This window comes from Globicephala melas, chromosome X (genome assembly GCF_963455315.2).
Source record: "Globicephala melas chromosome X, mGloMel1.2, whole genome shotgun sequence".
Classification (NCBI taxonomy): Eukaryota; Metazoa; Chordata; class Mammalia; order Artiodactyla; family Delphinidae; genus Globicephala; species Globicephala melas.
This window is the reverse complement of record NC_083335.1, coordinates 38,127,756-38,154,759: the sequence shown is the minus strand read 5'-3', so window position 1 is coordinate 38,154,759 and position 27,004 is coordinate 38,127,756. Positions and strand designations below refer to the sequence as shown.

The 27,004-nt window shown below is 38.5% G+C and overlaps 1 protein-coding gene across 2 annotated transcripts in view; it reads left to right on the top strand.

Annotated features, from left to right (window-relative positions):
• The first annotated feature begins 672 nt into the window (after positions 1-672).
• The window catches only part of NRK (Nik related kinase), a 169,384-nt gene continuing 143,052 nt past the window's right edge, over positions 673-27,004 (top strand). For both annotated transcript variants that reach the window (XM_060292645.1, XM_060292644.1), the window contains exons 1-2: positions 673-987; positions 8,007-8,072. In XM_060292645.1, the coding sequence (XP_060148628.1) occupies positions 931-987; positions 8,007-8,072 (123 nt within the window). In that variant the 5' untranslated portion in view covers positions 673-930. The remainder of the gene's footprint in view (positions 988-8,006; positions 8,073-27,004) is intronic.

Here is a 27,004-nt window from a genome sequence, read left to right as displayed (position 1 = left end):
GGGGACTTCGCAGCGGCCCTGTCCACGCTGCGCTGCCCTAGGCTAGTGGCTTCGAAGACCAAGCTGTGGTAGCCCTGCGGCGCACTTGGTGTTTTCTCCCCGCCCCGCCCGCACAGGGGCTCGCCTAGGTCTGATCCCTAACCCAGTGGTAAGTCATTTCCTTATCTATCTTGATGGGTCTTTGCAATAAATGGAGCAATAAAATTAGAGGAGCAGAAAGAGAAAATAGACAACTAGAAAAGTCACAAGTGTTTCGTGGAGAGGTGAGGGCGCGGGCTGTTTGGACTGCAGAGCTGTGGGGCCCAGACTGGGAGCGGCGCGGAGCGGGACCGGTTTTCCGGGGCTGGCAGCTGCCTCGAAAAAGTTTCCTGTGGAACACTCGCCAGCGGGGGCGGGGGCGGCGGGCTCAGCGGTGGACGTGGGAGGGGGCGGGCGCCGGGGGCCGGCTCGCAAACCGTTATAGTCCTTCAGCACCTCTCTCGGCCAGTGGCCCCCTCGCCCGCCTCCCCGCCGCGGGGCTGCCCACCTGGCGACGTGACGCTGCACCAATCCCCTTCGAGCTGCTCCCGGGCCCCCTCCTTGCACCGCCCCCCTCCCCACCCTGAAAGAGGCGCACCCTGCCGGGACAGACGCTACGCTCTCGCCCTCGGAGCACCCTTCTCACTCCTTGGTCTCCGGGACGGACGCTCAGACTCTTCTCTCGCCTTAGCCAGACTCGTTTTCCCGCCTCTCAAACTCCGGCTTCCCTCCACTCCTCGCTCTTTTCCCTCCACATTCCCCTCCTCTTTCTCCCACGCCGCAAACCCTGGTCCCCGTTGCCTTCCCCGGCCCTTTCCCTTTCCCTTCTCCTCCTTGGACTTCTGTCCGCTTCCACCTCAGACTCCCCGAGCGTGCCTAACTCAGTCACCCGCTCCGGTTCCGCTCGAAGTCATGGCGGGACCTGGGGGTTGGAGGGACAAGGAGGTCACGGATCTGGGCCACTTGCCGGTGAGTAGAGGACGCCCGTCACCCCCGAAGTGCTCTCTTCTGCGAGTTCTGAGCATCGATGGAGGGGACAGACGTCCGAAAGCCTGGCTAGGCCAGGACTTCGATAAGACCGCGACTGCAGGAGGGGGCCCCGGGAGTGGGCTTGCGGGAAAGGCGCCCCCTGGGTACCCGGGTTGCTCCAAACTCACGGAAAGGCAAAGGGCCGGGGGAAGAGGGATGGTGGGAAGAGGTGGCAGTAGGTTGGTGCGGGCCACAAACAGCGGGACCTGTTCTAAATGTGGCCCGTTTGGTCTAGCGGCGCTCGGGTACTTGTCCTAGCGGGGCCCAAGGAGAGGCCAAAGAGCGCGACGACGCGTGGCTTCCTGAAAGCACGCCTCTCTGTCACCCTGCCGCCCCGTCGTTTGCTTCTTCTTTTGCCAGAAGAGATGCCCACTCTCAGCGTGACCTTTCCTTCTAGGTGCCAGCGGGCCAGAAAATTCAAGCGTTGAAGTCTCACTTTCTAATAGCACTTTCTAAAACCTTCTTACTCTGCCAGGGCACTGGTCCTGATTTAGTATTGCTGGAGCTAAAGAACTCGACGCCGCTTGGGGAAGAAGTGAATTCTGCACACCCCAATTTAAAAAATAAAATGTATTGCGCTCACTTGCTAACCAGATTTAGCTTTTTCTCGTGGTTTTCGTTTGCGGATTCTCCTTTTCCCAAATGCCCAGCTTTCCTCCAGAGTTGTAATTGATTGGTGAGCTATTATCGCCGTCGTTATTAGTAGACTTATTATTTTAGCAGCACCGTTTATTTCATTGGCATCTGGTTTCTGGCAGATATTGGATCCCACCCAAATCCGTTTTTCAAGTTCCCGTTTTAGATTGGCATTTCACTCGCACCCTCTCTTGAATGCAAAGGGCCCCTGGACTCTCTAAAGGGAATAAGCATGCACCGTGCTGGAATGATCACCAGGCAACTGTAGTACAGGGCAGTGGCCTGCTTGCTTTGGGGAAAGCTAAATATTAACCTTGAGGTTATGGGGCTATTCAAAGTAGCAGTGCCTTAATTTTATACATATTTACATTTAAATATTGTTTTCCTGATGATGGCAGACACCTGTCCCCCTCAAAAATGGGGCATTCCCCAAGGCTCACCTATATAATTTCACACTAAAACAATGTGGAGGAGGAGGTGATGCACATGGGTAACATTTTAGCAAATTGTTCTCAGCCTTTTTTTTAAAGGAGCCTCAATGTAAACGTGTTGAATTACAGATAATCAGCATTGTGGTTATTGATGCAGCTTCATAAAATAAAGTCACAGAATTTTTAAAAGTTAAATATTTTTCCACTCAGTGTATACATGAGATTTCTGGAATATGGAGGCCTCAATTGGTGGTTTCCTTTCTGAACAGCACTTTCACATTCTGACTAGATTTGCTCCCAAGTGTAAAACCAATGAATGAAATGTTACCCTCCTCCAACATTCTCTGTGTACGGTGGGGGAAAGAGAAAAAAAAAAAAAAAACTAGGGCAAATATGGAAACCACACATAGGCAAACTGAAATAAACTCTTTTTTAAATTGACTGAAGGGAGGAATGGGAAAGACCTCCTAGAAATGATAGAGCACGGAATTCCAAAAACAAGGAGAAAAGGTTTGATTGCTGCAAAAAAAAAAAAAAATGGGGGGAAATGGCCCAGACTAACTGACCCGGTCATGGCCCTGGACATGAGAACTTGGTGAGAGCCAAGAAGATAAGGGGAAAGGCTACAATCTTTACATTGCAGCTCACTTAAATAGTTTTCTGGGGGTTGGTGGGGGTGTGGAGGGGAGAAAGATGAGGTTAGTTTTTAATATAGGGATAGGGAGAAGACAAAATTTCAGGGCATTGATGTTTGGCCTTATTTTACAGACTTCATGAAAGTCTCATAAGGTCCTCAACTTCTAACAATTTCTAAATTTCTATTACATAGGAGCTATTTTATATCATGGAGATCTTCACCATGTGAGCAAATTATGCATAAGTTTCCCCTCTTCCTGAACATCCATCAGGGTCTAAACCCTGAGAAATCAAGCAGAAGAAGAGCACCCCCATTTAGAATTCTTTTTTTACATCAAATTTTTAGAGATGCAAAACATTCACTGTTGTTTTGGTCACTGAGGTATAGATTAGTGATTTTGGATTTCTTTGCATTTGACTTATTTCCTAAGTTGCTGAAGAAATAAGAGTAAATGAAAAGGTCAAGAGATATCTAAGTTATCTGTTTGGAAGTTTGCATTTTGATGCAAAGTAGAGATGATAAAGCAAGCAAAGAAACCTGCATATGGTGAGATCCCTTGTGATAATTATCCTCAATAGGATACATATGAGGTCAGAAAGTTGGCATCTGTCAACACCAAGTATACCAACTTGGCAACAGCCAGATAATGAGGGGGGATTCAGACTTTGGAGTTTCACACTGAGCAAGAAAAGAATCTTGAAGAGTATAGAATGATTAAATATGGGTCTAGTTTAAGATTGATATATTATGTCCGTTCTAGGGCTGGCCAGCTAAATGACCACAAGACAAGGACCTTTGAAAGAGACCAAGCTGGCTGTGCAAATTGTGATTTAAAGAAAGTAGTAGAAGGTTATTTGGCATTTTTGTTATTAGATAGATATCTTTTAAGACCTAAAATATTAAACAATAGTGAAAGCTGGGGAAGCAGGGAGAGGGGAGAGAGAAATGTACTTTCTTTTTTGCATAATTCCCTAAAGTTAAAGACGTAAAATAAAAGAGTAAACATAATAACCAGAGACTGCCAGGTGGGTAAGCTACATTTTCTTTGTTAATTAGTGGGTTACTGTCATTTTTCCATTTTTCCTGACTTACTATTGAATAAACATTTCCTATAGGTGACAAAACAGAAAAGAAAGTACAGAGATTTGTGGTTTGTGCTTCCTTTTTGAAAAAGAGAATGGCAAAACCATATATATATATATGTATATATATATATACATATATATACATATGTATGTATGTGTGTGTATATATATATATATATATATATATATATATAAAATCTGTGTTTCACATTGTCTGCCAGCAGCAATACCTGGGGAGATATATATATATATATATATATATATATATATATAAGGTTTTTTCCCTACTATGCATATGTCACTCAATCCTTGGGACTGGAAACTATTTCTTCATCTCCAAATCTGGCATGTCTTTCACTATGATAGTCCCCTTTGCCTTCTGTGCCCAGTATGGTAATGACATTCCTCACAACTCTGGCCTTCGTATTTGACACTGCCGTGTGTAGTCCTAATCTATATTGGGGTCAGGATTAGACAGGCCTGGAGGACAGTGGTGGCAGAGGTGATCTGAAATAGTACATGATCCAAAAAACTATATTTGAATTACATTAAGTTTATATTTAAATATAACTGCTAGCTCTCCCAGTCTTCCTTCACCCAGACCAAGCCTGCTTTCCACACTCAGTCATGAGAAACTTTCACTTTCTCAAGTCCCTTAGCCCCCTATTTTGAATCAGTTTTACCTTCTAGTCCACAAAGATTGAAATATTCAACATATCCTCCATTAGGTATCCCAGAGCATCACCTCAAAATGACATTGTACTTCAATCAGTTTTCTCAGTCTTTTTCCCCTCAATATCTAGAGCAGTGGGTTTTATGTTAGTGCACCAGAACAGTGCCCAAGAATGATCTTGGATCTTGAGACCCATCCACAGAAATTCTAGTTTCATAATTCCATGGTTGGGACAAGGAATCTGTATTTTAAACAAGATTCTCCAGATGAGTCTCATGTAAGGAGAGTCTATGCAGTTCACAGTTTGAGAAACACTAGTCTAAAGGAAGAGATTGTCCTTTTTAAATTTTCCACTTGAATTGTGAAGCCCATTCCTCCAAATATCTCTGAAACTTACTCTGACACTTATTTTGTTTTATCTGCCACTTTCAGGTTCTCTCTCCATAAACTATTTTCATAAAATCACATTTTCTAATATTTAAAACAAAAGAACAATAGCCTCTGCTCTTTCTAGGTACTGTGCAATCTCTTTTCTTCCTTTAGCTGTCTAACTACTGGAATGTGTTCTATGATTCTCTTTTACTGCCCTAAATCTGAAATTTATTGCTACCTATGATGACCATTTATCATTTCCACTTTGTTCTTAATTTCTGCTGTATTTGGTCCTGTAGATCAGCCTTTGCTTTTGCGTCTCTTCCATGACCAGCAAACACTGCCTTCTAGTGGTTCTTTTTCTTCCTGTTACCCCCAACCCCCTGCCTTTAATAAAATTACCCATCAATGTTCCCATTTTCCCCCCTCTTCTTGAATTCAGAAGACAGAAACAACTCCCCAATTTCAGGATTTCAGGGGGCAGACTAGGACTTTTAAATTGCAAGAGTTAATTTAGATACATAGAAAAACATAACGAAGTATGGAGTATTTGCCCAACATTTTATGGTTCAAAAATGTTTTAAAACTTAGACTTTTAGTAATATCTTTTGAAAAAAACTTTCACAAATTAAGTTTTCTTGTTAAGTGACCATTCTTTTAACCAAATGGAACACCGGAACATACTGAACCACCAAGTATTCTCTAAATTGATATAGCAGTCATAAATATAAAGATCTTTCCTCTTCTGGTTTTCTTATCTCCGAGTAGCAGGGCAGAGGAGAAGACCAAGTAATCATAGAGACCCCCTTGGTGAGGACTTTAAATTTCACAGTGACCAAAAAAAGTTGACTTCTCAATACTTCCTTCTTTGGGAGCCCAGAATAAGCTTTCTCTGACTATAATTCAGTGGAAAATCTGATACAAGAAATTGAGTAATATTACTCTAGTAATTAGCATAGTTCCCTTCCTCTTTTTGCCGAGTTTGACAATCATTTAGTCTTGAAAGAGATTAGTGTGGAGATGGAAACAAAAAATATTACATAAAACTAATGAAAAAAATAGTCTTAGATGAATACTAAAATGAGCTGCCTTTAAGAACAGAAAAAAAGTTTTTAAAAACCTTTTTTTTATTAAATGTGAGCATGAGGAGAATTAAGATGTTCTGGTCATTTGTGAGCAGGAAAAATTTTCCAAACAACATGAATATAGATAAAATAAGGCCTTCAAGAATTCCACCGGCATTTTGTTGTCCCATTCATTTCCTTGGTGTCTTTTTTGAGTAGGTAGATACCTGGGTTCAAATATGAGTAAAGTACTTACATTATTGAGGGCTAGAAAAAGGATTACAGAAATTAAAGACCGTGCTCAAAGATTCGGAAATAAACTTGTTCAGATAATACAGTAGTTCTCTGATATATGATATTGGGGTTTTGTTTGTTTGTTTGTTTGTTTTTAGCTAAAATGCAGCCTCAACTGTAACAAAGAATGGTTTACCGATAGGAATCAGCTAACATATTTGATTCTTTTGACAGATGACCAGAGACTGTTTCTCCAGAATTAATAATGTCTCATATAAGTTCCTCAAAGATCTCCTTTAAAGAAATATGCTAAATTGATAAACTCTTCAAGCCAAACCTTAGGAACTTCTTTGTTGGCTTTTTCCCATAAATTTTTCAATGAATTATAACAGCAATGATATGCCTATTATCAAAGTCCACTATAACAATCTATTTTTAGTTTTCTTGAATCCTCAAAATTATCATTAAAAAAAAATTTGTATTTTCATTGGGAGTATGTTCCCTGAAATATTTTCCTACAGTAATACTGTGCATATTGTGACATTGAGTTTAATGCTAATTTTAAGAAAGTAGACTGCTAACAATTGTCATATCAATGCATTGGAAACATCTGGATTTTAGAATGTCAGAATCTGATTTTTTTCTAAAGAATTTTAGAGCTAGGAAATCACTTAACACAGCACCTTTATTTTATATATGTGAAAACTGAGTCCCAGAGAGAGTAAATAACTTACACAAAGTCATATAGTTAATTAATGGCAGAACTGGGGCTATAACTTTAGTCTCCTGACTCTGTCCAGTTGAATACTTATTGACTGAAGTAATCCCAGAGCTGTGTCATTTTCCTATGACACTTTTGCTAGATTAAACAAATATCACACCAGTTTAAAGGAATCTATAATTTGTCATATACATTGCATTTGCTCAATAGTTTTTCTGTTTAGCTCACATTTGTCACAGTGATAAAAATATTTTTAAACATAGTTATACAAAGTTTGTATATATAAAATGTGCTTTCTATAAGGCATGTGAATTTCCAAGAATTTGCCAGTGCTCCTATTACTTTGTGCATAAATTGGCATCTACTCATACTTCATATCTCTTTTGCTAAAATAGCAAAATAAGCTGCTAGAGTAAGAGTTTAAATAGTGATAAAATTCAAGAAACCATGTTTTGTGGTGAACAAGAAATGAATATCCATATTTTAAGGTAAGGAAACAATGTTTAAGGATAAATATGGAAGCCTTAAGAATCTGCTGATAAACATGTTATATTGTCTAGTTTTTTTTAAAAAAATGATGCTCTTTTAATACCATGATGTTATTTTGTTATTTATATTTAGAGGCAATATTCTTTCTTAAGAATTACTATTATATAAACAATCTAGACTTTGTAGCCAGTACCTACTCATCATTACATATCTACTCAATATTACCATTGCCATATGGTAAACTTTCTGCCTGTCTGGTTAGCACTCAAAAGATGGATATCAAAAGAGTATTTCAATTGCAAGTAAATTAATTTAGTTCTACTTTTAATAGCCTTTCTAATTAACTTATGAATATGCCTCAACTAGACATAATTGTATGCATTTTACAGTTTTATGATAATTATACAGTTAATGTTCACACCATTGCTTCTTTTTTGTAAATGACTACACTCAGTCCAGGGAGATTGTGACAACGCTATGCTTTTGGTAAATAATACTTAGGTTCTTCCCATGGAAATTCTAAAGGAACAAGACAGATTAGAAATTCCACTCTAGATAATTTAATGCTTGGCTGTTTTTCCAAGAAAATTGAAAAGTTTTATCCTACATTTTTGCAGGATCCCACTGGAATATTCTCACTGGATAAAACCATTGGCCTTGGTACTTATGGCAGAATCTATTTGGTAAGTGGAGTTACATTAGGTATTCATTCTGCATTTTCTAATAACAAAAATGATTGTTAAGTCGAAACCCTACACTGCAAATCAAATAATGCCAAAACATATTTCACTTTGAGAGAACGATCAAATTAAGATAGCTCAGTGACAACTGTGAGAATTATTACGAAAAAATGGATTGGAAAGCTATAGTGAACCAACCAACAAAACATAAGATCTAAACATTATTAGCAGAAAATTAATAAAATCACTAAAGGAAAAGAGAACTAATTCAAATAATATGTACTCAAATAAAAATATCACTTGTTTGATATTATATGTCCATACCATTCTAATTACTGACATTCAACTTTTAAGCTGAATGTTACAAAAAGTTTCCATAGCATTCTATATCATACTATGTACATGAATGTGCACACGTATGTGATAGCTTCCCAAATAATCTAACAAGGAAATCTCTGCATTTGTTTAATGATATTTATTAAGCATAAAATATATGCCAGGCACTGTGATAGTCTTAAGTGGTGAACAAAACAGGTAGTCCCTACTCTTCCAGGGTTTATGGTCTAGAAATATGTAAGTGATTAAATGTGTGTATTTGTGTGTGGGTGCGTGGGGGCTTGGAGGAGGCAAATATATAAGTAAGCACAGGAATAACTATATAATTGCAATTGTAATATATTTCTGTAAGAAAATTCATAGTGATATAAAAGTAAAGAACGGGGGGCTTAATTTAGATTGAAAGTCAGGCTCCCTGGGGGAATCACTGTTAAAATGACATCAGGAGGACAAATATGAGATAACCAAGCAAAGGTATGGTTGTAGAAGATGATGTTGATTCATTCTAGGTAGAGCAGGGGCAGTGGTAAGGGCTGGATTGGAGATGGGGGGTGCTTTAGTGGCCCTATCACCTTGATCAGGTGCCCTTCCCTCACTCTCTAATATGGTGAATAGACATTTTCTCAACCTTGTATAATGTTATGTACAAATGCAGGGTTCCTCTTCCCCAGGAATGTCCCTCAAAAACCAGATCACTGTCCCTAGGCTGATCCTTACTGTCGACTGACCACCAGTCCTCTATGTATGGGTTGTGTAGACGTGTCTTGAAATGGGTCCAGTGGAAGGGGCCTCTTTCTAGTTCAGACAAAGGTGCCCTCTGCCTGCCAAGCCTTGTAACCTTAGGGCTGCATCTGCCCAGAAGTAGCTTATTTTTTAAATTCATCTACCCAGGTAGGGTGGGGAGATCTTTAAAAGTTGCGCAAATGTGCCTAAAGCACAGACTTTGAGTAGGAGAAATAGCATTGTGGAAGGATCCTAAAAGCAGAAAGAACCTTGGTGAGTATAAGGAACAGAGAGAGTATCAATATTCATGACAAAAGTTTTTTCAAGCCATTTTGACCTGACCTATTAACAGAAACAATAAGCTATAGACGGAAATGTGATACAGACACAAATATATTGTTTCTGTTACTTCAATTGCATTCTAGACTGAATGATTAGTTAACATTTGTGTGATCTAAGCAAATTTTGCCACTTTGTGCATAGATACCTACACCTTATACATAGAAGTTTCTCTTCTTTATGGCACATTTATAATTTCCATGGCTCCACGCACATTTTAATTCCTGAGGGGTGTGTAGTTAAGTGTGTGTGTGTGTGTGTGTGTGTGTGTGTGTGCGCGCGTGTGTATACTTGGCTTGATTTGAAGGTATAGAGCTCTCTCCACCATCAGATATTAGGAGTAAAAACCTCAGTTATATAACGCAAAAAGCAAAGGTAAGGCTAGATAACACAAAAAGATGGTTTCTCATCAGCAGTCATCAGAATTGTGATGCCATAAGAAGAAAAGTCAAGAGGGTAAAAAGGTGAGTTGTGCATGATAATTCTCTTTTTTAAAAAACTAGGGCTTAGGGGACTTCCCTGGCAGTCCAGTGGTTAGGACTTCACCTTCCAATTCAGGGGGTGTGGGTTCGATCCCTGGTTGGGGAGCTAAGATCCCACATGCCTTGTGGCCAAAAAAAACCAAAACAGAAAACACAAGCAATATTGTAACAAATTCAATAAAGACTTTTAAAATGGTCCACATCAAAAAAATCTTTAAAAAAATAAATAAACTAGGGCTTATTTAGGTATAGTTTACACTTGGTAAATTCATCCTTTTAAGTGTAGAATTTTATGAGTTTGGACAAACATGTCCAGACGTGTAACTACCACCACAATCAAGACTTTTCAATATACATCTTAAATTACACAGTATACCTTCAAGTAGTATTCTACCACTTCACTGTGTGGTGTCCTAGTTTGTGTACTATGCTTATGGTTGTTATACATTTTGCTCTTAGGTATGATATGAACCTACACTACTACTACTATTTTCCCTCTACTCAATACTACTACTTTTTCTTTAGTCAGTTATCTTTTAGAGCAATTTAAAAAGAAGAAAAATTTATATTTATACTCATTTGAGCTATTTCTGGAATCTTCATTTCGTTGGGTAAATCCAAGTTTCTATCTGGTTACGATACTCTTTAAGCCTGAAGAACTTCCTCTAACATTTCTTTTAGTGCAGGGCTTCTGGTAATGAAGTCTCTGCTTTAGTGTGAGAAGTCCTTACTTCTTCATTTTTAAAAGATATTTACACTGGATATAGAATTTGGGGTTGACAGTTACTGTAGTTTCTTTCAGCACTTTAAAGATAACACTCTATTGTCTTCTGGCTTGCATAGTTTCTGAAGTCCGTTGTCATTTTCGTTCCTCCTTCTATCTTCTGGCTGCCTTTAAGATTTTTCTCCTTATCTTTGTTTTTCAGCAGTTTAAATATGAAATGTCTAGGGGTTTTGTTTTTATTGTGTGTGTGTGTGTGTGTGTGTGTGTGTGTGTGTGTGTGTGTTTGGTGGGGTATTTACCGTCCTCGGGTTTCTCTGAGCTTCTTCCTCATGCTTCTGTGCTTCAGATTCTCGCTCAATGCTCTCCTGCCTCCCCTAGTGGTATACTGCTATCGCTTCTTTAAGTGCTTTTTAGCCTGATGGTGTGGGGCAGGGAGTTCTCTGTTTTCCTGATTCAACCCCAGTCTTAGGCAGATACTGTGCTTCTAGGTCATGAGAGTGAGACTTTCTTATTTACCCTGCCCCTCTATTAGTGGTAAGACATCCTAAATGTTTTGGACCCAGGACTAATTCCTGCGCTACCCCCCAGAAATAGAGGAGTGAATTATTATTTTTTTTACATTTCCCCCAGCTATATCAGGTCTTCCTCTGCACCCTGCGGGGAATAGGGTTTGATGTGCCCTTCCCCTAAGGCTTAGGGCTTTTATTCCATGGGGGGCGGGGAGAGAAATTGCACATGGTTTCACGCTTTTCCTACTGCAAGGGCTTCTTCTCTCCATCAGGTCAGTACCAGAAATCTGTGGAGAAAAGCTTATGACTGTGCATGTATTCCTCTTGTATCTGTGGCTCATGAGCGTACTTTACTCTTATGCTAGCCCATACTTGGCCTTTAGCAGTTCATTAAAAATTCAGCAGAATTCTTTTTTTTAATTTTTATTTTTTATTGAAACAGTTGATCAACAATGTTGTGTTAGTTTCAGGTGTACAGCAAAGTGATTCAGTTATACATATACACATAGCTATTCTTTTTAAAATTATTTTCCCATTTAGGTCACTTCAGAATATTGAACAGTGTTCCCTGTGCTATACAGTAGGTCCTTGTTGGTTATCTATTTTAAATATAGCAGTGTGTACATGTCAGTCCCAAACTCCCAATCTGTCCCTCCCCTCCACGCTTCCCCCACTGGTAACCATAAGTTCATTGTCTATGTCTGTGAGTCTGTTTCTGTTTTGTAAATAAGTGCATTTGTATCATTTTTTTAGATTCTGCATATAAGTGATATCATGTGATATTTGTCTTTCTCTGTCTGACTTACTTCACTTAGTATGATAATCTCCAGGTCCATCCATGTTCAGCAGAATTCTTTATACCAGCTTCTATGTGATCCTGTCTTCCCTCTGTAGCCACGGGTGAGCCAGTGCTCATGTCCCATCTCTCCCTGCAAGTGCTTGTCTTTTTTCAGACTTCAGGCTGGCTGGTTGCCTTGAGACTTCTCTCTGGGTTCAAGAAAAGTAATGATTTCGTAGGTTATTCATGTTTTGATTGTTGTTAGGGTGGAGGTGGCACTCCTTTCAGCTTTCCACATCTTCATCAGGAGCCAGAAGTCCATGTCAAATTGAACCTTCATGAAGCATCTACTACATGCTATGTCCTGTACACATTTATAATTCCTAAGACTTTTATATGTACCTATTCACATCCAGAGGTAGAGAACACTTCCTACCATCAGATCTTCAAACTAGAAACCTCTATGTTACAGAAGGTGAATGATTACAGATGCTTTATTTACATTAGACAGATTTTCCTTTGTCACTCATTGATGTAACCTCTTTTTTCTCCCTCAAATTTATTTCCTTCTGTAAAAATTTTTGGGATAGTGGCACTTTATATAAATACCTCCTTCATGGAAAACAACCTTGAGTATGTAGTAAATGCTTTTAAAATGTTCATACTCTTTATACCAATAATTCCGCCTCTGGAAATCTATGATAAATACAAAAATATAGAAAAAGCATATATTCATTTTAGCAGAAAGGTGGCATTTTGTGGTGAAAAGTGGACCTGCTTTGGAACAAGACAGACTTAATTCAGTGCTTACTTGGCCATTAATTAGCTATGACCTTGAGCAAGTCACTTAACTTCTGAGTATAAATTTCCTTATTTATAAAATGGAGCTAATAATACCTACCTTGCAAGATTTTATAAAATTTAAAAACAATGCATATAAAGCACTTGGCACATGGTAGCTATCCTTAAAAGATAGCTACTGATATCATTATCACTGTTCCTATTACTTGTAGGAAGACAAATTCAGCAAAACACTAAATAGTAAAAAATTAAATGAAGTAAATTATCTCAGTTAATATATTATTTCTCTGAAAAGCAATGTTTATGAAGGTATCTAGCAGCATAGAACTATGTTTATGATATTTAGTAAAGTATTGCATATTATTTGTATACTCTTACAGTTCTGTTAAAACTTGCACATGAAAAATGGTGAATTAAATGGTTAGAATAGTGAGATACTGGATGTACTTTTCTACTCTATATTTTTTAATTGTATATTTCTAATGACTGTAATGTTACATGTTCTTTACCTAAATAATATATATGTATGTGTGTATGTATATTTTATAAATATATATATATATATATATATATATACACATACATATACAATTCTGTATAGATACCCTGTATAACAAAATGGAAGCATGATACCATTCAAAATTAATGTCAGAGTGACTCATAGAGTCCTTTGCTTTTTCAGCTCTGCCAACCACATCCCCTGCTGGTGTTTGTTTTGGTTAAAGTCTCTCCAATGTCTTCCAGCTTGTTTCCAAGGCCTCGTTCTCTGGCAGGTTTCCAGCTATCTACTGAGGTCTGTGCACGTTGAAATGAAGGCTGAGTTGCACATTCCATATTGAAACCCTTTTCCTTTCCTTCTTTTTCTTCTAATTAAATGCCTGTCTTTCTACCCTCTCCCACCTCCTGCCAGTACAAACCTCACTTAAAATTGTGGGTTTTATTTTTCTCTCTCTTTTTAGGAGAAAGTACTGCTCTTTCTTTTTTTCCTCTAGTAGAGTTATAAAACGTAGTTTCCTCTTCACTTTTAGATGCTAGTCTCATAGCTTAAGAATTGTCATTTGAATTAGAATTTGCCCATGTGAGACCAAATTAACAAAAAGAAAATAGTTTGAAACTTGTTTTTAATGTTACTATTTAAAAAATAAACAATTTCCTGAAGAGCAATATACACGGAGAGACCACAGTTATTTTATGAAATATTAAGAAAGAGACCAAAGCACCTTAGGTTGGCTCAGTGAGTGGCAACCTGACTCTCCCATTAACTGACACAATACTTATAAATTGACTTTTCTGGGCCTGTTTCCTCAAGTATAAAATAAATGTGTTTCGTTAGATAATCTCCAGTGTTCTTCTGGCTCTTCAACAATACACCTAGCACAGTGCCTGGAACTCAAGAATGTAAACTATTCTTATTCTTACTGTCACCAGCATAATAATAACTAGCTTATAGTTCTTTCACCACCTTGCAAAATAGAAGTTGATTATTGGCTATTAGGTGAAGTAGTTCCTCATTTCACCAAATAAAATGATTCTCATCATGTTTTTCCATTCTTTCGTCCACTTTACTACCTGATAGCAAGACCTAATATTTATCTCAGTAACTACTATGATGCCCAATGCAAAGGTAAAACTGTGTTACTGTTATCTAACAGCATTTTCTTAAGCAGAATACTATTGGGGTAAGACAATGAACTGAATCGCCAGAGTGAACCAGTTTGCCTTGCCCTTCATGACGTCTTGACTGTACTTCTAACTTTAATCACCTATTCCCACGTTGCCATTTGCAGGTGGTGAAGGCAGAAAAAGAAGTGGGAAAAGGTTCAAGGCAACTGTTTCAAGCAAAGGAAAAATTCACCTGAAATAGGGTAAAACTTTACAGTTGGATCTAGAGCTTAATTTTCACACGTCCCTGATGCCTAGTTGGAACTCAGTTAATGCTGGTGGAAGGAAGGGACTGGGCCAAATATATTATTGTCCTAAAACTTAAAAACATACCCTGGGCATAAGTAACCATCTGTCCTTGAGATATATTAGAGGGGTCATCTGCCCCTTGGCACTCAGCAGATTAAGTCAGATATAGAAGGTGTGTCATTACAATGATGAGCAAATTCCTGAATCTATTGCTCTCTGGAAGTGTACTGTTGAATACGGTAATTTCTTTTTAAAACACTGTCCAATGCGTCCCTGTTAAGTTTGATTTTTTTTAAATCACTGCTTGACACATTGCTTTTACTTGGAAATCTCACCAGACAGGTGATATTTAGGTTTACTAGTTACGTTTTCTGGATTTGCAGTTAGGACAGGGAACGGGAACAGAAAGGCAGGAAAGAAACGTCCTCAAAGTTGATGACATACAATTTATGATATTTTAAATTAAGTTTCAGAAACATGGTGCTGACATTTGGATTGCCTAGCCACTAGGCCTATTGGATAGGGGTTTGAATATTTTTCCTTTTAGGCTGAAATTATACTGTTTATTTGCCTAACAAATGTCTAGCACTGTGAATGCTTTCTTTTTAGGTAGGAAAGTTTCCTCACATCCTTGCCATTTTGCAAATATAGCTCAATTAAGTCAGCCAACAAATATTGCTTAAGCACCCATAAAGTGCATAACACTGTGCATTTCATTATACATTACAAGCCTCAGAATCAGGAACTGAAGCTGAAGCTGAGTTGAGGCCACAGGCTTACGAGGCTGTTGTGCCTTCCTGGTGCAGTACCATAAGACCAGATCCCTCTCTTGGTTCCTCCTTCTTCCTATGACATCACCCCCTTGTGATTATATGCCTCAAAAGTAGAGGTTGGTCTTTCTTAAGTAATCCTCTGGCTTCTCTAGCATAGGAAACATCAATTTATCCATTAAATAAAAACATTGCTTTGAATGTTTAATTTTCCATAATACAATTAAAAAATATTTATCGAATGTTCACTGTGTCCCAAGCAATATATTAAGTACTAGGTGTTAGTTAGAATTACCAGAAACCATTTTTTTGGGGGGGATGGTCATTTTTATTGATTTAGTTTTAGTAGACTTAAAGAAGGAAGTTATTTTCCCTATGACTGTAGCTCTATATTAAGGAGGGAGTGATGAGTAACAGAAAGGAAAGGGAGTGCCAGGGTGAGATTGGGCAAAAGGAGGGAGAACATAGGGATGTCCTTTTTTTTTTTTTTTTTGGATGTGGAAAGTCTAATGAACCTTCTAACTCACCCTCCAGGAACAAGTTTTTCCTCAACAAGAAAACTGAGTTTGAATATTTGCAATGGGGGTGAAAGAAACACATACACTAAATAAATTGAGACTCAGGGGACCAAATTAGTGGAAAGTGCTGAGGCTTAGCGGCCTTGGAGAAAATGGAATATTTCTATCATGTCCATGACATCTCTCCAACTGTGGAATATAACCCAGTCTCTGAGTTGTAGGCTTGTCTTTTTCTTTTTGTGTTATACCAAAATTTACTTCTGCCTCCTGATAAAACTTGAGGGAGGAAGAAGCAATAGCATGATAGAAATGAAAGGTAAAAATAAAAGTCGTATGTAGAATTTGTGCTCTCTGGAGGCCACAATAAAAAATTTTCACAACTACACATCTATTTAATAAGTTCACAGATATATATGGGGAGAAATTGAAATTCTATATTTGGTGTGTTGGGGTAATACAAAAATCATGGTCTCATGTCTTCATATCTTCATATACTTAATCCAGTTGATTTTATAAATGGGTTTTATGAGCAGAAAAGACAAATTTAAATGAATGGAGACAAATACATATTTCTAAACAAAAGCTAAGACTAATAAACTATAGCATGGTGGCTTTGTTCAATCAGATAAAAGCATCCCAATTATAGATTTTTAATAAAATATAAATCTCTGTGTGGGAAATAATGCAGTTACTTAAAAATTGGCGTACAATTAGGAGATTGGGATTGACATATATACACTATTGATACTATGCATAAAATTGATAATTAATGAGAACTCTACTCACTGCTCTGTGGTGACCTAAATGGGAAGGAAATACAGAAAAGAGGGGATATATGTATATGTATAGCTAACTGTGCTGTGCAGTAGAAACTAACACAATATTATAAAGCAACTCTACTCCAATAATTTTTTTAAAATAAATTTTTAAAAATTGATATACAAAATTACAAAATTGATGCTTCAATTTTACACTTAAAGATGTTTTAAATATATCAGTCCTAGGAAAATTTATGTGAAAAAGCCCATTTTAAAGAGTGCTGGGAGTATTGCTAAAAATACTAATGTGCTCTTTGTCTAATATATTGAAAATCAAGTTTTGTTTTATTTTGCATATATATGAATATATTTATATAAACTATATATGTACATTTATGTATAGGAATATACATATAAATGTACATATATATGTATATATATGTACATTTATATATGTATAATATATACATATAAATGTATATATGTATATACATACATATGTTTGTATATACATATATACACAAAATGCAAATATATGTATATACATACCATATATATTTTTGAGGGGGCATACAGTTTATTTTGACAATCAAGATATGGAACAGTTCCATCACCCCCCAAAATACCTCCTGATGCCCCTCTGTAGCCAACCCTTCCTCAACTCCAGCCACTGGCAACTAGTGGTCTGTTTTCCATCCCCATAGTTTTGCGTTTTCCAGAATGTCCTATAATTAGATGCACACATATTTATCCTTTTAAGTCTAGCTTCTTTCACTTAGCATGATGCATTTGAGATTCATCCTTGTTGTTGTCGGTACCACTACTTTGTTCATTTTTTATTACATATTTATTGGAGTATAATTGCTTTACAATGGTGTGTTCGTTTCTGCTTTATAACAAAGTGAATCAGTTATACATATACATATGTTCCCATATCTCTTCCCTCTTGCGTCTCCCTCCCTCTCACCCTCCCTATCCCACCCTTCTAGGTGGTCACAAAGCACCAAGCTGATCTCCCTGTGCTATGCTGCTGCTTCCCACTAGCTATCTATTTTACGTTTGGTAGTGTATATATGGCCACGCCACTCTCTCACATTGTCACAGCTTACCCTTCCCCCTCCCAATTTCCTCAAGTCAATTCTCTAGTAGGTCTGTGTCTTTATTCCTGTCTTACCCCTAGGTTCTTCATGACATTTTTTTCTTAAATTCCATATATATGTGTTAGCATACAGTATTTGTCTTTCTCTTTCTGACTTACTTCACTCTGTATGACAGACTCTAGGTCCATCCACCACATTACAAATAGCTCAATTTCATTTATTTTTATGGCTGAGTAATATTCCATTGTATATATGTGCCACATCTTCTTTCTCCATTCATCCGATGATGGACACTTAGGTTGTTTCCATCTCCTGGCTATTGTAAATAGAGCTGCAATGAACATGTTGGTACATGACTGTTTTTGAATTCTGGTTTTCTCAGGGCATTTGCCCAGTAGTGGGATTTCTGGGTCATATGGTAGTTCTATTTTTAGTTTTTTAAGGAACCTCCATACTGTTCTCTATAGTGGCTGTACCAATTCACATTCCCACCAGCAGTACAAAAGTGTTCCCTTTTCTCCACACCCTCTCCAGCATTTATTGTTTCTAGATTTTTTGATAATGGCCATTCTGACTGGTGTGACGTGATATCTCATTGTAGTTTTGACTTGCATTTCTCTAATGATTGATGATGTTGAGCATTCTATCATGTGTTTGTTGGCCGTCTGTATATCTTCTTTGGAAAAATGTTATTTAGGTCTTCTGCCCATTTTTGAATTGGGTTGTTTGTTATTTTGTTACTGAGCTGCATGAGCTGCTTATAAATTGTAAAGATTAATCCTTTGTCAGTTGCTTCATTTGCAAATATTTTCTCCCATTCTGAGGGTTGTCTTTTGGTCTTGTTTATGGTTTCCTATGTGTGCAAAAGCTTTGAATGTCCCATTTGTTTATTTTTGTTTTTATTTCCATTCTCCAGGAGATGTTTCAAAAAGGATCTTGCTGTGATTTATGTCATAGTGTCCTGCCTATGTTTTCTTCTAACAGTTTGAGAGTTTCTGGCCTTACATTTAGGGATTTAATCCATTTTGAGCTTATTTTTGTGTATGGTGTTAGGGAGTGATCTAATCTCATACTTCTACATGTACCTGTCCAGTTTTCCCAGCACCACTTACTGAAGAAGCTATCATTCCTCCACTGTATATTCCTGCCTCCTTTATCAAAGACAAGGTGACCATATGTGCGTGGGTTTATCTCTGGGCTTTCTATCCTGTTCCATTGATCTATCTTTCTGTTTTTGTGCCAGTACCATACTGTCTTGATTACTGTAGCTTTGTAGTATAGTCTGAAATCAGGGAGCCTGATTCCTCCAGCTCCATTTTTCGTTCTCAAGATTGCTTTGGCTATTCGGGGTCTTTTGTGTTTCCACACAAATTGTGAAATTTTTTATTCTAGTTCTGTGAAAAACGCCAGTGGTAGTTTGATAGGGATTGCATTGAATCTGTAGATTGCTTTGGGTAGTAGAGTCATTTTCACAATGTTGATTCTTCCCATCCAAGAACATGTTATATCTCTCCATCTATTTGGATCATCTTTAATGCCTTTCATCAGTGTCTTATAATTTTCTGCATACAGGTCTTTTGTGTCCTTAGGTAGGTTTATTCCTAGATATTTTACTTTTTTGTTGCAGTGGTAAATGGGAGTGTTTTCTTGATTTCACTTTCAGATTTTTCATCATTAGTGTATAGGAATGCCAGAGATTTCTGTGCATTAATTTTGTATCCTGCTACTTTACCAAATTCATTGATTATCTCTAGTAGTTTTCTGGTAGCATCTTTAGGATTTTCTATGTATAGTATCATGTCATCTGCAAACAGTGACAGCTTTACTTCTTCTTTTCTGATTTGGATTCCTTCTATTTCCTTTTCTTCTCTGATTGCTGTGGCTAAAACTTCCAAAACTATATTGAATAAGAGTGGTGAGAGTGGGCAACCTTGTCTTGTTCCTGATCTTAGTGGAAATGGTTTCAGTTTTTTACCATTGAGAATGATGTTGGCTGTGGGTTTGTCATATATGGCCTTTATTATGTTGAGGAAAGTTCCCTCTATGCCTACTTTCTGGAGGATTTTTATCATAAATCAGTGTTGAATTTTGTCAAAAGCTTTCTCTGCATCTATTGAGATGATCCTATGGTTTTTCTCCTTCAATTTGTTAATATGGTGTATCACGTTGATTAATTTGCGTATATTGAAGAATCCTTGCATTCCTGGAATAAACCCCACTTGATCATGGTGTATGATCCTTTTAATGTGCTGTTGGATTCTGTTTGCTAGTATTTTGTTGAGGATTTTTGCATTTATGTTCATCAGTGATATTGGCCTGTAGTTTTCTTTGTTTGTGACATCCTTGTCTGGTTTTCGTATCAAGTTGATGGTGGCCTCGTAGAATGAGTTTGGAAGTGTTCCTCCCTCTGTTATATTTTGGAAGAGTTTGAGAAGGATAGGTGTTAGCTCTTCTCTAAATGTTTGATAGAATTCGCCTGTGAAGCCATCTGGTCCTGGGCTTTAGTTTGTTGGAAGATTTTTAATCACAGTTTCAATTTTAGTGCTTGTGATTGGTCTGTTCATATTTTCTATTTCTTCCTGATTCAGTCTTGGCAGGTTGTGCATTTGTAAGAATTTGTCCATTTCTTCCAGGTTGTCCATTTTACTGGCATAGTGTTGCTTGTAGTAATCTCTCATGATCCTTTGTATTTCTGCAGTGCCAGTTGTTAATTCGCCTCTTTCATTTCTAATTCTATGGATATGAGTCTTCTACCTTTTTTTCTTGATGAATCTGGCTAATAGTTTATCAATTTTGTTTATCTTCTCAAAGAATCAGCTTTGAGTTTTATTCATATTTGCTATCATTTCCTTCATTTCTTTTTCATTTATTTCTGATCTGATCTTTATGATTTCTTTCCTTCTGGTAACTTTGGGGTTTTTTGTTCTTCTTTCTCTAATTGCTTCAGTTGCAAGGTTAGGTTGTTTATTCGAGATGTTTCCTGTTTCTTAAGGAAGGATTTTATTGCTATAAACTTCCCTCTTAGAACTGCTTTTGCTGCATCCCATAGGTTTTGGGTCGTTGTGTCTCCATTGTCATTTCTTTCTAGGTATTTTTTGATTTCCTCTTTGATTTCTTCAGTGATCACTTCGTTATGAAGTAGTGTATTGTTTAGCCTCCATTTGTTTGTATTTTTTACAGATCTTTTCCTGTAATTGATATCTAGTCTCATAGTGTTGTTGTCGGAAAAGATACTTGATACAATGTCAATTTTCTTAAATTTACCAAGGCTTGATTTGTGACCCAAGATATGATCTATCCTGGAGAATGTTCCATGAGCACTTGAGAAAAATATATATTCTGTTGTTTTTGGATGGAATGTCCTATAAATATCAATTAAGTCCATCTTGTTTAATGTATCATTTAAAGCTTGTGTTTCCTTATTTATTTTCATTTTGGATGATCTTACCATTGGTGAAAGTGGGGTGTTAAAGTCCCCTACTAAGAATGTGTTACTGTCGATGTCCCCTTCTATGGCTGTTAGTATTTTCCTTATGTATTGAGGTGCTCCTATGTTGGGTGCATAAATATTTACAATTGTGATATCCTCTTCTTGGATCAATCCCTTGATCATTATGTAGTGTCCTACTTTGTCTCTTCTAATAGTCTTTATTTTAAAGTCTACTTTGTCTGATATGAGAATTGCTACTCCAGCATTCCTTTGGTTTCCATTTGCATGGAATATCTTTTTCCATCCCCTTACTTTCAGTCTGTATGTGTCTCTATGTCTGAAGTGGGTATCTTGTAGACAGCATATATATGGGTCTTGTTTTTGTATCCATTCAGCCAATCTGTGTCTTTTGGTGGGAGCATTTAGTCCATTTACATTTAAGGTAATTATCGATATTTATGTTCTTATTCCCTTTTTGTTAATTGTTTTGAGTTTGTTATTGTAGGTTTTTTCCTTCTCTTATGTTTCTTGCCTGGAGAAGTTCCTTTAGCATTTGTTGTAAAGCTGGTTTGGTGGTGCTGAACTCTCTCAGCTTTTGCTTGTCTGTAAAGCTTTTAATTTCTCCATCAAATCTGAATGAGATCCTTGCTGGGTAGAGTAATCTTGTTTGTAGGTTTTTCTCCTTCATCACTTTCATTATGTCCTGCCAGTGCCTTCTGGCTTGCAAAGTTTCTGCTGAAAGACCAGGTGTTAACCTTATGGGCATTCCCTTGTGTGTTATTTGTTGTTTTTCCCTTGCTGCTTTTAATATGTTTTCCTTGTATTTAATTTTTGACAGTTTGATTAATATGTGTCTTGACCTATTTCTCCTTGGACTTACCCTGTATGGAACTCTCTATGCTTCCTGGTCTTCATTAACTATTTCCTTTTCCATATTAGGGAAGTTTTCAACTATAATCTCTTCAAATATTTTCTCAGTCCCTTTCTTTTTCTCTTCTTCTTCTGGAACCCCTATAATTCGAATATTGTTGCATTTAATGTTGGCCCAGAGGTCTCTTAGACTGTCCTCAGTTCTTTTCATTCTTTTTTCTTTATTCTGCTCTGCAGTAGTTATTTCCACTATTTTATCTTCCAGGTCACTTATCCGTTCTTCTGCCTCAGTTATTCTGCTATTGATCCCTTCTAGAGTGTTTCTAATTTCATTTATTGTGTTGTTCATCGTTGTTTGTTTCATCTTTAGTTCTTCTAGGTCCTTGTTAAATATTTCTTGCATTTTGTATATTCTATTTCCAAGATTTTGCATCATCTTTATATCAATATTCGGAATTCTTTTTCAGGTAGACTGCCTATTTCTTCTTCATTTGTTAGGTCTGGTGGGTTTTTACCTTGCTCCTTCATCTGCTCTGTGTTTTTCTGTCTTCTTATTTTGCTTATCTTATTGTGCTTGGGGTCTCCTTTTTGCAGGCTGCAGGTTCATAGTTTCCGTTGTTTTTGGTGTCTGTACCCAGTGGCTAAAGTTGGTTCAGTGGGTTGTGTAGGCTTCCTGGCGGAGGAGACTAGTGCCTGTGTTCTGGAGGATGAGGCTGGATCTTGTCTTTCTGATGGGGAGGTCCATGTCTGGTGGTGTGTTTTGGGGTGTCTGTGGAGTTATTATGATTTAGGCAGCCTCTCTGCTAATGGGTGGGTTTGTGTTCCTGTCTTGCTAGTTGCTTGGTATAGGTTGTCCAGCACTGTAGCTTGCTGGTCGTTGAGTGAAGCTGGGTGCTTGTGTTGAGATGAAGATCTCTGGGAGATTTTCACCGTTTGATATTATGTGGAGCTGGGAGGTCTCTTGTTGACCAGTGTCCTGAAGTTGGCTCTCCCACCTGAGAGGCACAGCACTGACTCCTGGCTCTAGCACCAAGAGCCTTTCATCCACACGGCTCAGAATAAAAGGGAAAATAGTAGAAAGAAAGAAGGAAAGAAAGAACGGAAGAAAGAAAGAAAGAAAGGAGGGCGGGATGGAGGGAGAGAGAGAGGAAGAAATGAAGGAGGGAAGGAAGGAAAGAAAGAAAGAAGTTAAAATAAAGTAAAAGAAAGTAAGATAAAGTTGTTAAAATAAAAATTATTAGAAAAAAATTTTTTTAAAGAAAAAGAAAAATGGATGGATAGAACCCTAGGACAAATGGTGAAAGCAAAGGTATACAGACAAAATCTCACACAGAAACATACACATACACACTCACAAAAAGGGGAAAAAATCATAAATCTTGCTCTCAAAGTCCACCTCCTCAATTTGGGATGATTCGTTGTCTATTCATTTATTCCACAGATGCAGGGTACATCAAGTTGATTGTGGAACTTTAATCTGCTGCTTCTGAGGGTGCTGGGAGAGATTTCCCTTTCTCTTCTTTGTTCTCACAGCTCCCGGGGCTCAGCTTTGGATTTGGCCCCGCCTCTGCGTGTAGGTCGCTGGAGGGTGTCTGTTCTTCGCTCAGACAGGATTGAGTTATAGGAGTAGCTGATTTGGGGGCTCTGGCTCACTCAGGCCGGGGGGGAGGGAGGGGCACGGAGTGCGGGGCGGGCCTGCGGCGGCAGAGGCCGGCTTGATGTTGCAGCAGCCTGAGGCGTGCCGTGCGTTCCCAGGGAAGTTGTCCCTGGATCCCGGGACTCTGGCAGTGGCGGGCTGCACAGTTTCCCTGGAAGGGGGTTGTGGATAGTGACATGTGCTCGCACACAGGCTTCTTGGTGGTGGCAGCAGCAGCCTTAGCGTCTCATGCAGTCTCTGGGGTCCGCGCTTTTAGCCGCGGCTCACGCCCGTCTCTGGAGCTCCTTTAAGCAGCGTCTTAATCCCCTCTCCTTGCGCACCAGGAAATAAAGAGGGAAGAAAAAGTCTCTTGCCTCTTCGGCAGGTCCAGACTTTTCCCTGGACTCCCTCCCGGCTAGCCGCGGTGCACTAACCCCCTGCAGGCTGTGTTCACGCCGCCAACCCCAGTCCTCTCCCTGCGCTCCGACCAAAGCCCGAGCCTCAGCTCCCAGCCCCGCCCACCCCGGCGGGGAGCAGACAAGCCTCTCGGGCTGGTGAGTGCCGGTCAGCACCGATCCTCTGTGCGGGAATCTCTCCGCTTTGCCCTCCACACCCCTGTGGCTGCGCTCTCCTCTGCGGCTCCGAAGCTTCCTCCCTCTGCCACCCGCAGTCTCCGCCCGAGAAGGGTCTTCCTAGTGTGTGGAAACTTTTCCTCCTCACAGCTCCCTCCCACTGGTGCAGGTCCCATCCCTATCCTTTTGTCTCTGTTTATTCTTTTTTCTTTTGCCATATGCAGGTACGTGGGGACTTTCTTGCCTTTTGGGAGGTCTGAGATCTTCTGCCAGCGTTCAGTAGGTGTTCTGTAGGAGTTGTTCTATGTGTAGATGTATTTCTGGTGTATCTGTGGGGAGGAAGGTGATCTCCGCGTCTTACTCTTCCGCCATCTTCCCCTCTAAGCTCTACATACCATCTATTTATACTACATAGAATATTATATACGTGTGTGTGTGTGTGTCTGTGTGTGTGTGTGTGTGTGTGTGTGTGTGTGTATGACACTGTTGTCAGATTTTCAGTAAATTCGGTGAAGGTGGTTGAAGGATCAAAAGTTCTTTCTTTCCTTGATCCTCTAATAGTTGACCACAAAAAATTAGTTAGCTGGGTCCTCTCCACATTTCTTGAAACAGACACTTTGGAAAATAGCATTTAGGCATTTCTAACTCTTGAAAATAACAATGAGCCCTAACTTGGTTTTAGGACTTTTCAACATTATACCATACTTGTGTATCTGTGTCTAAGGTAGTTTTGTAGATGATGCCAAAATAGCATTTAGAAATTAATGTGCCACTGTAGCTCTCTGGAGGTGCCAAAGCAAAAGTGGAAGCTCTTAAACTTTTATGTTGCTGGGGCTACATTAAAGGCAGGCTCTTATAAAGAGGCTATGAGTAAAATAATGCTAAAATATCAAAGAATGTCAGAATATTAAGCAGTTATTTAACCAGTACTCTTATTTTTCTCTGTTCAGCTACACTCAGTAATTTGTATTCCTCCTCTAGCAGAGCATGGAGAGAGGAACAATAAGGCATAAATTATGTGTCTTTTCAATTGGAGAAATAATAATATGGAGGTGGTTTATGTGTAATTCGTGCTGGAAAAACAATAAAGCTCATTTTAGGTATGTCATTTATAGGCAGAGTTCCTTTATGACTAGGAAAAGGAGGTTGGATTACTCAGGTTCCCCTGAGGGAAAAGAAGATTGATTACATTCTAAGCACTGCCAGTAACATTTTGTATAAATCATTAACTCTGAAGAGAAACAAAACAAAAACACCACCATGATCAAAAAGGACACGTCTGAGAGTCCTCAGAGAAGGACAGCTTTTCCTAACTCTGAGAAAAGAATTAAAATTAAATAAAATTATTTGGTACACAAATTGAGTGAGAAAAAAAGATGGAGAATGAAATGTTTGTCACTTTAGAGATAGTGAGCTCAGTGTTCTAAGAACTGGTATCATTAAAGAAAAACTGGGTAACATTCACTGAGTGCTTACATTGCGCCTAGTGCTTAATTTACACTATCATTTATATCTCATACAAGTGTTTTGAGGTAGGTACCATTGTTATCATCATCTCCCCCATCTCATAAAAGAAGAAATTAAGGATCCAAAATTTGAGTTACTGAACAAAGCTATTAAGTTGCAAAGTTAGGAGTCAAACCAAAATTTGCCTGGCCACTAGGTCTGTGTTCCTAACTCTACTACATTATATTCAGATCAACAGGTACAAGCCAGAGTCAAAAAACACTAAACTAGATCAGCCAGTTGAAAAATATATCTGCCCAAATATAAAAATTTACAGGAGACTGGTGAGCTGAGGTCAGTGATGACGATTATTTATGATTTGTCCCTCTGGCATATTTGTTTTTTTCATGATGGGCACTAAGGCACAGTCTAGTCTGAGGGACTTAGTAGAATTCCAGAAGTGGACTGGAGCAAGCAGATGGGCTTTATAGGACACTCGAAGCTCATGACTAAATCCCCACTCAAACCCTTAGAAGCCCTAGAAAGGCAAAGAAGTGCTTGCTAATGCTTTACTCTCGTCTAGTGAGCAGGGCCAGAGGTATTTTGCCTCACTTACTGCTCCTACTGGGAGCCCCAGGGAAGGGCGAGGCAACAAATGATCATTGAAAATTAGTGGCTCTCAAAGATGAAACAGAACCTCAGGATCTCCTTTGTGGATGATTGGTTTCTGATTGGTGGGTATTTTTAAAATTAACAAATTAAAAATAATCTGTGTATTATCTAATAGATGCATTTCTAGGAATAATTGTTTGTTTCCTGCTTAAGAGCACAACTTCTCCCACAGTCTAGGCTGGGAATAAATTACATGTAGGGGCTAAGTGGCTATAGCTTGGAAGATTAGAGGCTGGCAGAGGAAGAGAGTTGAACAGGTAGATGGAGGCAGGTTTGGCATTGAGATGAGGAAGATGAGGAGGTGTATACCAGGTGTGCTGCTTAAGTAAAATTCTTCTTATAGTATCCCTCCAGATGGAGATGCAAGTTTTAGCAGAACTTGAGGCTTTCCTGGTGGTTAGCCTCTACAAGAATTTTGTAGGCAGCCAAGTTCCTCCCACCTTGTCACAAAATAATGTGTTGCAATGACAGTAAAAAAACCAGTTCCAAAGCTTGCAGTTGATGCCTAAGAATTCATTAGTCTTTAAAACTAGTTCACAATAAATAAATATATAAATAAA